The sequence below is a fragment of the Heterocephalus glaber genome, unplaced genomic scaffold (genome assembly GCF_053883595.1).
Source record: "Heterocephalus glaber isolate CG9 unplaced genomic scaffold, H.glaber_assembly_v1.0 deba00001564, whole genome shotgun sequence".
Taxonomy (NCBI): domain Eukaryota; kingdom Metazoa; phylum Chordata; class Mammalia; order Rodentia; family Bathyergidae; genus Heterocephalus; species Heterocephalus glaber.
Window position 1 is genome coordinate 15,380,168 of NW_028258351.1, and position 11,796 is coordinate 15,391,963.

Genomic DNA, 11,796 nt, shown 5'->3' on the forward strand with positions numbered 1-11,796 from the left:
CTCCTGATCCCCTGGACAGTCAGGGCCCCACCAAGTTACCCATATCCAAATGGCACTACCAAGGACTCCTCCCTCTCCCTCACTTCCCATGTCCTGGAGTTCTGCCTGAAGAACTCTCCAGAACGGTCTCCCCCTCCTCTAGCCCTGCTTCAGAGTCTCAATCCTGCTTCTCTAGCAGCCTTCTCCAGTTTTACCCCATCCTCCATGCACTAGCCAGACCATGACCCTCACTTGTCCAGGCCCATCCATGGCTCCCTGTTGCTTTCAGAGTCAAGTTCAAGGTCACTAGCATTCACACTCCAGGCCCACAAGAGACAGAGCAGGAGCCAAGTAGAGTCAAATGGGGACCCCCAGACCTGAATCCTCTTGCAGGACCAGGGACTAACCCGACACATCCAGGCCACAGCGACGTTTGCAAAGCTCTTGCAGTTCCACCAGCAGCTCTACCAGCTCCTCCACGCAGCCCTCAGACACAGCCGTGAAGATGCACTTTTTTAGCCGCTTCTTTTTCCGCCTCTGCTCTTCCTTGGCCTGGTTTGCACTAAGGCTAGAAAATGTTTCCAACTCACCCCCCCCACTCTTTCTTCCCCATCAGAGCCACTGGCCCCCCAGGGCCAAACACTAGCCCTCTAACATCTCACATGACTCACAATGCCTGCCATCCCTGCATGCGTGCTCTGGCCCTGGACTCCCTGTTGCCCTGTCAGACTCCTGTTCCTGTCCACATGCAATCACATGTATTGAAACACATATCTAGATACATGGGGGAATGATCAAGAAAGGTATATGTCAAACTGTTCATAGTGACTACCTCAAAATATAGGACTAAGGGAAGGCTTTGAATGTTTTATAATGAAAGAGTATCATTGTACATGGGTCCAGATCTCCAGACATTTGTCCTAACACCTCATAAATGGTGGCTTCTTTTCCTTTCCTGTAGGTCCCTGGAGCCTGTCCCTCTGACACTGCCTTTGGTGGGCCCAATGGGAAGAGGGGAAGGACCTGACTCACCTTGGACTGTTGGGATTGGAAGGAGTCTCAGTCACATCATCCTGAGGAGACTGAGGGGAGTCCATGTCTTCACAGTTACCAGAGAGGCTGGAAGTAGGGGGAATGGGGAGGACAAATTTTAAAATAGACAATGGCAGCATGCCACAGCCACAGTGATGGTCCAGGGCACACCGTTGGCCACCTGCTGGAGCAGAGGGCTTGGCCAGAGCCAGTACTCACCACTGTCGGATATTGGAGTCCATTGGCTTGGAGAAGATGGGCGGGGAGGTCTTGGTAATAGTGGGGTTGGGCTCAAACCCTTCTATCTCCAGGAAGAAGTGAGCGCTGAGGGAATGCCCAGACAAAGTCATTAGAGCTGGGGCAGGTTCTGTCCACCTGTGTGTCACAGCCACACTGACCATTCACCCTCAGCCAACTCTGTGCCAGTCTCACCCAGCCCTCACAGCAGGCCTAGGTATGGGCACTCTCCTCGTTCACATTTCACAGCTGGCCCTGGAAGGCTCCAGGGTAAAACAATTTGCCTAAGGCCACTCACAGGGATGTGGCAAAGCCTGGGTGACTCTTGTTTCTAGAAATACTAGTTAGATGACCCTAAGAGTCACCCCTGGGGTGAGTGCCTAACACCTGAGGACCGCAGCTGCCTCCAGGTATGAAAGGCTCTTCAAAGGTTGGAAGAGAGCAACAAGAGCTAGATCCCCCTTCCTGCCCCACTGCCCCTCAGAATGCAGGTAGGAAGTGAAGGCCCCAGAGAGAAGCCTCTAGACCACTCCACAGGCGCCTTTCCAGCTCCTGAAGGAGTCTGGCTGCTTCTTTACTCTCAACTACCTTGATCAGCACCTGTGCTGTTTCTCACAATAGAAAATGGGCTGAGAAGGCTGCTGTAGAGCAGGGAGGACTTGAGAGGTCAGGGATTAGGGCTGGGAACCTCCATCATCAAGAAGGAAAACCCAGAAACCGGGTTAGGCAGTGGAAGGGAAAGACAGGGCCTGGAGTCAGCTTCTCCTTGGGGCCTGGGAGGGGAGAGAGGGGTCTGGGCCCCTGTGACCCGGCTGAGCTCCACAGAAGGGGAAACACTGCCCCAGGAGAGGCAAGATCCACACTGGAGCACTGGAGACCTGATTCCTGGCTAGGCACAGCCCAGCCACACCTGCAGACACACCCCAAATGCAGACATGCATGACCTTGGAAACTGCAATTGCACACTCAAGCCTTCTGGTGACAGCTACGAGGGGGAAGATCACACTGAGCGACCTCAGTTGCAGCAACCGCTGCAGCATGGTTGTCTACCCTGTGACCTCTCCAGAACAGTGGCCTCCTAGCTGCCAGGCCTCTCTCCCCGTGCACAGGCTGCTTTGCTGCCTGCTTTCTTTCTTCCCAGGCCCAGAATGACCACCATGCTCCCTCTCTTCCTCACAAAACCCTGGAAGAACTCCCAAAGGGCAATCCAGCTGTATGAAGTTCAGAAGGACAGCAGCAGAGAAAGGATGCTGGTCCCATTCTACAGATTAGGCAACTGAAACTTGATGTGCAGAAGCAGCTCATCCATGGTCACTCCCCAGGGTAGAAGCCAAATTGATCAGAGAATGTGATGGCTGGTGTCCAAACCACAATCCATGCTGTTCTTCTCTAAGACAGTGGTCTGGCCCCTGTCAAGCACCTACAATGTGCCAGGCATTGCTCCTGAAGCTCAGAAATACAATGTTAAAATGAACCATTGTTCCAGTGGGTTGGCCAGAACTGGTCCCTAGGGAAGACCACAGTGTCGTGCCATGGGGCCACATTTTTGGCTCCAGCCTATACATTATCCTCTCCTATATGTTCCTCAATGGCAGGGACTACAACTGCATCATCCTTGATTCCCTAGAATCTTCCTGGACTCTCCAACAGTGATGGTGACAATCAGAAGACCTCACTGAACAAATGAGTTGGAGGATAGGTGATGAGGGAAAGATAAGTGAGCAGAAGGGAGAATGGCTGGTCAGACAGATGGATAGATAAGTGGACGGGTAGATAATAGATGATGGATGGATGGATGGATAATGAGTAGTCAGGAGGGTAGACGGGGTGGATAATTGGAGATATCTGCTGACAGGACTAGTGCACAAACAGATCAACACAACCCTAATCTGTAAACATTGCTGGAAGGTTGCATCTTTCGTGTGACTCTTACTGTACTCTCAGTTTCCCAAAGCTCTCACTTCTCCTAAGCCCAGTCTTGCTCAAGGAGCTGGAAAGGAGTTATTTGTATTTTCTCCACCTTCCTGACTTCTTAAGCCTCTTACAAGGCTCCACAGAGATCTCAGGATGGTCTAAGAAGCCAGGTCATGAGCACATCTGTCCAGCCCATGCCTGAGGCCAGGGGCCCAAGGAAAAAGGAGAAGCATCATTTCACCACGCCATACCCTCATGGGTGTTGAGTGGCTGGGCTGGGCCACGAGGCTGCTTACCTGTCAGCTTACCCACTCCTCTCATTTTCCAGCCTACTCCTTCATTGACCTGTCCCCTTACTCAAAACTACCCGGGTGCTCATGATAGGACACTTTTTAGGGGGCAGGGAGGGAACACATGACCATTCCAGGAACCTCATCCTCAGAGACCTCAAGCAGGGCCAAGACATCATTCTGATGACAGCTTCCACCTCTCTGGAGAGGGACTGGGCTATAGGAGCTCAAGGGAAGGGCAAAGGATAGGACACTGATGGGGAAGACTGCTTTTCCATGGTAGGATACAATCTGGGTCTTGAGTGGGCCTGTGGTTTAGGGAAAGCCCAGAAGCAAAGAAAGCAGCAAGAGAAAATCTTCCAGGGCAGGAATGGAAGGGCTATGCTGAGAAAGGGGCACAGGATGTGAGAAGAGTAATTAGAGCCAGGCTGGGAGAACTCTATGGTTAGCAAGGACCTAACTGTTGGGCAAAGCAACTACAAGCGCCTGAGACCCTGAACCATGACTGCCCTGCTTACCATGCACACCCACTTCCCACCCACCATCATAACCACACAGTACGGTCTCGGCCACGTGACATCTGGGCTTCTACCTGCTGCAGGTGCTGATTGTTTATTCCTACCTTTAGCCTAGGTCACCTGGGTGTTATTAATTCAGGTATGCAGACAGCACTTAGCCCTTTCTCCTGCATTTCTGTCCCTTGGAGTAGATAACTCCAGGATTGGGAACCAATCCCAGGGCTAGGGAAGAGCTTATCTGGCCACCTTCTTTGTGCCAAGAAATGCCCAAGTATTCTGAGCTCTAGAAGGCCAGCTCCTTCACAGCCTCTGTCAGCCTGCATCTCTGGCCCTGCATTTTACCACATGGGGAATGGCATCATAGTTCAGGTCCACAAATACACACACACACACTCCTACCTACTGGTGCCTTCAATTCCACCATTAATACATGGTTCCTTAGTGGTCAGTATTGCCCTCTTTCTTTGCATATAATGTATACTTTTTGTTTTCTCTCTAAGACCAAGTCTTATACCAGTTCTCAGGGAGATGTCCAAACCTTTACATGCGGGCCACGGAGAGTCTTTGGAGCCACCAATTTAGGAGGAAAAACATTGTACCTCGTACCCCTGGCTGGCAATGAGTTAGTCAGTGTTACAGTTTACATATGAAGTGTTCCACAAAGATTTGTGTACTGGGGGCTGGATCCCTAAATCAGTAATGTTCATATGTGGAGCATAGAGGGGTGACTGGATCATGAAGATACTAACTTCATCACTGGAGCAACCTATTGATGAATTTATAGCCGAATGGGCTGTTAGGAGGTGGGGCTCAGTTGGAGGAAGGTACTGAGGGTATGTGTTTGAAGGGAATATCTTGACACCAACTCATCTCTCTCTCTCTCTTTCTCTCTCTCTCTCTCACCCCTCTCCCTCTCTTTCTATATCTCTCTCATTCTTTTCTTTTCTATTTGCTTCCCAACTACTATGAGGTAAGAAGCTTTCCTCCACCACAAACTGAGCCAAAATAAACCTGTCTTTCTTTAAGTTGTACATATGAGGTATTTTAACTGAGTGATGGAAAGGTGACCAGTATAGTCAGTAGTGTTGAGCTTGGAGTCAAGTTCATGAACAGGGATGGACTCCAAAGAGGCAGGTGGACAGGGCTGGCTTAGGAACACCTGGGATTCCTCCAAAGCCTGTCCTCAGCCCTGCCAGGATGTCTAAATCTCCCTAGGAAAGTGGGAAAGGAGGGGGAGTAGGAAGAGACCCGGGGAGGAGGGTCCTTGTTGGCCCAGATCAGGGATATATCTGCTCCTTCCATGTGGTCCTCATGCTTCTTTAACACCTGTTGCATCTCCATTTCTCCACAGCACATTCTCTCTCTCTCTCTCTCTCTCTCTCTCTCTCTCTCTCTCTCTCTCTCTCTCTCTCTCTCTCTCTCCTGCCCACCAGGATAGATCATCTATCTGGGTGTCCCACAAGCACCCATAGCCAATATTTCATACCTGACTTTGGCTCATTCTTCCTGACTTTGTTCCTTCTCCTCTTTGGGGGCCATATCAGAGGTGGCCTCACCATCCCTCCAAGTCACTGAACCAGAAGAAAGAAGTGTGTCTTGTCCCTTCTTTCTTCCCTTACCTCCCGTAACAGATCCCATGACACTAATACCTCTCTGATCCCCCCCCACCTCTCCACCTTTCACCACCCAGGATCAGACCTCACCACCTGTCACTTGGGCTTCCCAACACCCTCTTCATGATCTCCCTGCCCCCAGTCTCCCCTCCAATCCAAGCGTAATCTTTCTAAAATGCAAATCTCACCATGCCCTCCCTCCCAAGAAAAATCTCTCCATGGCTCCCTACTTCCCTTAAAATTGTTCAAGTTCCTTAACTGACCCCCCAAGTCCTAGGCCCAATGGGGCTCATCTCCCCAAAGACTCTACTCACTGATATCTCAGCCACCCCGGACTTCTCACTGGTCCATGCCCAAGCCCCTACTTCACATCCCTGTGCCTGGCATGCCCTTTCTCTTCCTCTCTGCCTACCAATGTCCACTTTAACGCTACCTCCTGCAGGAAGCAGCCTGAGACTGCCCATAGAATCAGACTGATCTGCTCTCTTCAAGCCTTACTCTGCCTAGCTTGCCCCTCCCCATGTACTTCCTACCTTGTCCTTTGTGTCTCTCCCTCCAGACTGAGCAGAAGTGGGTATTCTTTTTCTCTATATCTCCCCATCCTGATCCAGCCCTGGACCTGGTACACAGGACCTCAACGATTAGGACTTGAACCAACAGATGGAAGGAAAGTACTAAGCTTACCTCTGGCCCAAGAGGAGGCCTGGGTTGTGGCAGAGGAGGCAAGCAAATGGGTCAGCCTAGGCTAGGGGTTCTCTGCTGTCCAAGGGAAACACAGCTGAGGTGGTTCTCTGGTCTAAGAAGGCCCATGTAGGAGGCACCCAATCAGCCAAGAGATCTGAGAGGGACCTGCCTTAGAAGCAGCTCAAGGGAAGGAAGGTGTGAGCCTAGAGAAGCTTCTCCTCTGCTCCCAGCTTCCTCTGTGTTTGCACCTTGAAAGCGGAACTAACCACCCCAGCCCTGCCTAAGTCCCAAGAGCCCACTGAGTGACAACAGCAATGATGATGATAAAGGTTACAAAAAATACTACCAACGTGAACATGTCCTGAGCACCTAACAAATACCAGGCACTGTGCTGAGCACTTTGTTGACATAATCCCAATTCATCATCCAGTAAGTTGGTACGATTGCTGGTGTCCCTGTGTAGGGACCCAGTTTGATGTGATTACAGCCATCTTGATCATAGCCTCTATTTTCCCCACCAGGTGACCCTGGTCCTATAGAACAAAAAAGCCATTAAGATAGTCACCCAAGAGTATTGTGCTGGCCATGAACACTCAGACTATTTCTAAACTGACATTGGAAATTGGTAATTTTTAAGAAAACCAAGGTACACTCTGGTTGGCCACAACCCACCTTTGTCCAGTTTAGCATATAAACCCTCTCCTCCTACCTCCAAGGCTGCAATCCTTCTCTCTTGCTGCCTCACAAGACACACATCTGCCCATAAGTCCCCAATAAATAACACTTTTGTGCATTCTTGGATCTGTCTGCCTCTTTCTTGGGTCTCACACCCCCTTCTGCCTTTGGCAGATGATTCTTGTACACAGGACTGGGTTTTCCCAAAGTATCCATTACACAGGTGGGTTAGGCAGCTGGAGTAACCCACCAGGTGCACAGTGGACTGAAAGCCGTCAGTGTGGGTAAAGACATACCCAGCTACCTAGAATGTCCACCCATCTTTTGGCTCCTTGTCTTGAGGATGGCTCCAGAAATCCCTCACCTCCTCCAGGAGCCTTCCTGAATGTTCTTGCCTCAGTGCCCCTTGGCACCTTGGGGGAGAGCTCCCTGATTGTTCCAGTCTACAGACCTCCCCTGCAAAACCCAAGTATAGAGTGCCTTTTCCTCAGTTAGACCTGGCTGGGTGCCATGCCACCCTAAATGACACTTGAGAATCTTGGTCCACCAAAAGGAAGTGGACCGCCCTCCCTGGTGTGGGGATCTCCTGTGCCTTCACTGCACAGAATCTGGTCCCAAGTTTGTTAATCCTACCTCTTCTTGGTGGGAGTGACCTCTGCTGGCCTCTTTTCTGTCAGAACAGCAGGGTTCCCACTGGCGACATTGACTTTCCTGCCCATGAGGGGCACCATCTCCTTGGGGTGGGCATTCATAGCTGTAACACATTCACAAGGCGGATGTTAAGGGCATGGAGGAGCTTCAAGGGCCTTCAGACCCCCACATGGTACTATCTAGCTACTGCTCATACCTCCTAGGACAGGGAGCTCCCTCTCTATATTCCCAGGTTCCCAATCCTTCCTGATATCAGGGAGACTGCCCCTGCAGTTTTCCCTATTGCCTGATCCTTTGGTCCTAGGAAAGCCCAGCAAAGGCATCCAGGTAGAGACCACCATGTCCCAGCCTCTCCCCCAGTCACCATCACCATCTCCCAGCCCCAAGCCCCAGTGATCTTTGTATGGAATCTGAAAACTAGCTCTGCTTTCTTGATGTCACTCAGATTTTGTGTTCAGATCTCTTCTCCAAGATGTTTGACCTTAGCATCAAGTTTGACCTCCTTTTCTCTAGACACTATGCTTCTAGTAGCACAGCCTAGGGCTCCTCTGGTGTTTTAGATTTCTCAAAATCTGGATGGCCTCTGAAGCTAAGACACTGATCATCTCTCTCTCTCATCCTCTTCACAAAGCTGAGCATAACCAGCCTGTGGCTGTGTATGCTGAACTCTCACTGGCCTAGAGGAAGTAGATGAGTCCCTTGCCGCAAGGCAGAGGAGGCCCATTCCCTGGTCCAGACTTACTTTGCTGTTGTTCACTGTGGGCTAGGCACTGAGCTGAGCTCCAAAGGGCATAGGGATGCTGGGAAGAGAGCCTGAGATGTTTTCCAAGGAGATAGAAAAGGCATCTCAGAGGAAACCCTAAAGGCTTCTATGAGAAGGAAGGGCAATTTGGGCAGGGTACAGTCTGGGCAAAGACATGGGGTCATGATAGGTCAGTGAGCAGCAAGGAATTGGTGGGGCTGAAGAGCCTAGGGTGGGAGATCCTGGGGCCCGTGTCAGGGAGGACCTTGGAAGCAGTTTGGATCACATTGTGAGAGGCTCCATGTAGAAGCTTATCCCAAGGCAGCAAGGAATAGGGTGGACTTGGGGTTACATAGGGACAGACACCTTGGGGAGGACAGGCATGGGGCATGGAGGAGGCCGGTGGCTTGGGGGTCAGGAGGAGGCTGCTGTGGGGGCCATGGGGATGAGGACCAGCTGGCCATATAGAATGTGTGATGTAGAAAGGGAGGAGTGGACAGGAGGTGATGCAGTGAGGGGCCAACCTCAGCTTGAGTCACAGATACAGAGGAAGAGGGTGAGTGTCTGTAAAAACCTAGCTGGATGGATGAACTTGGGGTCACTGGTGACCCTGCTCCAGTAGGAAATCTTCCTAAGGAAGTGTCCTGAGCAGGCTGCCATCAGGTTGGAGAGAGGTTTGGAAGTAGGACGGTGCCTGCCCCTACGGAAAGCGAGTAGGCTTAGGATGAGGGGTGTTAGGACAGGGGAGGACACTGTCCCTGACGCGCAGGCACTTTGATGCCAGGGGCACTCAGGAGGGGCTTGAAGGCCACCCAGGTGGGGAAGCCCACAGAGAGGGCCTCCGCACACCTGGGTCCCTACCTGTATCTAGTCACAGCCTGAGCAGGACAGGCGGCCTTCATTGACTGCCCCAGCCCAAAGAGATATCTGAACAGACAGGGCTAAAAGGCTGGGCTGGGCCAAGAGGGAGAGAGAAGGATGGAGGCATGTGTCTTACCCCTCCCTGGGTCTCTGGTTTCTCTCCTGAAAAGTGTGTTGAATGGTCCCTAAGGACTCCTTACTTCTGACCTATGACACCAGCTGTTTCGTTTGCCTTGCCCGTGACTGTGGGCTGTCCCGGGTAGCCAGCCCAGAAGAGGGCCAGGAAAATCAGGATCAGGACTGCAGCAGCTGTAATTAGCTCCTGAATCACCCCCATAAACCCTGCTTCTCCCCTGCGGACTCTCAGCTGCCCCGCCCTCCCTCTCTCCCAGTTCAGTTTCCACACCCAGCCAGGGGAATGTCATGCTTCCCAAGCCCTCAAGCTGATGGAAATGGACTTTCTTCCTAATTTGAATGGCAAAGACTACAGGCACCTGGGAGGGCCACCTGTAAGGTACCTAGGCCCTGTACCTCTCCACCTTTGGGCCATCTCGTACAGTCCTAAATCTCATCACACTCATGCCCTGGAGAGAGACATCTGCAAGCCTGCTGAGGGAGACAGCACCCTCACCTCTGCCCCGAGTAGCCGTAAGACCTTTCCCTTTCCAAAGAAGGATTCCAGACTCAGAGAGGGTTCCTGTCTCCATTAGGGCCTGCGCTCTCACAGCCCTACAGCCAAGAGCTCACGACTCTGTTTCCCCTGCTAGAACCCAGCTCCCTCCCAACCTTCATGGAAGCTTATGGGCAAAGATCAGACATGGCCCAGAGAACCCCAAGTCCATGCTCTGGGCTCCCCAGGGGGCTTGGATGGCACTGGTTGCCCCATGTGGCGAGGACTTACCTTGTGAGGTACCGGGTGATGATGACGGCCTTTGCTCTAATATCACCGCATGTCTGGGGCCCAAGGCCCCCCCATGGGACAGTGGCTGGGGCAGCAAGAGGCTTCCATCTCAGGCCTGGGGATGGCTGATGACTGGATTGAGGGGGCAGAGGCAGAACTGGCTGGGTTACCTGCCCTCGGCGCCAGGCAAGCCCTGCCTACCACCCACGTGCCCTGTGTGAGTCACCCCCATACCCGCCCAGTGCCTTACCCCACAAGGGAAAAGGCAAATGAGGCACCTACTAATGCACAAGGCTGAATTTCTGGCCCCAACTCTTCCCTCTCTTGTATTTGATGCTCAACAAGTGCTTCCCCTCAAAAGCCTCAGTTTCCTCAACTGGGAAATGGGAATCATAATGTAGACTTTACTCCCCAAGGATGCCATTGGAGTCGAAGAGATCATGAAGATGGGAAGGCCTAGTAAACAGTCAAGGGCTCTACCCTGACCTCTGGGAAGAAAGGCTCAGCCAAGAACTGGCCTGGTTGACCTTAGCATGGTTGGCCGGAAGACTTGACATCCATCTTTCAAAACTAGTCCCCGAGATCAGGTCCCTCAGACACAGAAAAAGCCCCCACTCAGTGCTTCCCACCAGCAAACATGCACTATTGATCTTAGCATCAGACAGCCTCCCATATGACCTTGGGAAAATCATTTCTCTTAAGCTTCAATTTCCTTACCTGTGAGGTGTACATGAGCCTCTTTACAAGGTCACTATAGGGCTTAATTGAGTGAATACAAAGGGCTGGAACAAGGTCCAGAGTAAAGAAAGAATTCAGTAATCGCTATTCACTAGGATTGTTTGTATCGTGCCAATTTATTTTCCCAGCAACTGTCCAGGCCACCTTTCTCCAAGGCCAGCGCCTCCCAAGAAGACTGTGTGCCCTCCTTCCCCTGGCCCAGGCTGCCACTGGAGAGAGGGTGGAGTGAGGCTTGACTCAGGAGCTGCACACCTGCTCCCCCAGGCCAGATGTGGCCAAGAGATGACAGGGATGAGCAGAAGTCTCTGCTGACTGTGCCAGTGCTGCTGGCTGAGGCAGCAGAGACTTCCCCGGCAGTTTCCTGGAGGCAAGCCCCTTGATCCCTTGTCACATAACCCACGAGACCTGGGGAGGCAGTAGGGTGCAGGGTCAGGCTCCCAGGCCACAAGAGAGCAGGACATGTGGCCAGGACAGGACAGAGCAGGCTTTCAAGTGAGATAGAGTGAGGGGCTGCTTTCACAGCTTTAGCCAGTGAGAGGCCTGAAGTTCCCATTCACAATTCAGTCTCATCATGAAACACCATTACAGCCCAACCCTTGGGGAAGCAGGGTCTCCCTCTGTAACTCCCCAACCTGCCCCTGATGCAGCCCTCACTCCTCCCAGCTTACTCCCACCTGTGTATGAACCCTCCTGACTACCTGTCTCGGTGTTTTAATTTCCCTGTGTTGGTGATTTTTCTTAGGGACCAGGAGGGAGCTGGCTAAAATGTCCCTTGTCTCTCACCCAAAGACCTGTACTGTGCCCAGTGAGAAGCCCCACTCTGCTATAAGCAGCAGCAGGAGCCAGGTCACCCAACAGAGAAAGAGGCACTGCTTCAGGAGAGAGTCTCACCCCTAACACGTGGAAGCAGCAACTCTATGAGCTGGTCCACATGCGGTTCCAATGAATCCAACACAGCATA

The 11,796-nt window shown here is 52.0% G+C and overlaps 1 protein-coding gene across 9 annotated transcripts in view; it reads right to left on the bottom strand.

Moving 5' to 3' along the window:
* The window catches only part of Trpv3 (transient receptor potential cation channel subfamily V member 3), a 33,033-nt gene extending 22,758 nt beyond the window's left edge, over positions 1–10,275 (bottom strand). For 6 of the 9 annotated variants that reach the window (XR_002386936.2, XR_015443195.1, XR_002386938.2 and 3 more), the window contains exons 1-5: positions 10,098–10,274; positions 7,576–7,696; positions 1,231–1,335; positions 1,012–1,098; positions 387–547 (exon numbers count right to left, since the gene is read on the bottom strand). Coding sequence is in view for 5 of the 9 variants with exons in the window: in XM_021238157.2 (XP_021093816.1) it covers positions 387–547; positions 1,012–1,098; positions 1,231–1,335; positions 7,576–7,694 (472 nt within the window). In the remaining 4 variants the exon portion in view is untranslated. Of the gene's footprint in view, positions 1–386; positions 548–1,011; positions 1,099–1,230; positions 1,336–5,456; positions 5,542–7,575; positions 7,697–10,097 lie in introns of those variants that run through there. The other 3 variants (XR_002386937.2, XM_021238156.2, XM_087191639.1) reach the window with 2 other exon arrangements.
* Between the last annotated feature and the right edge of the window lie 1,521 nt (positions 10,276–11,796).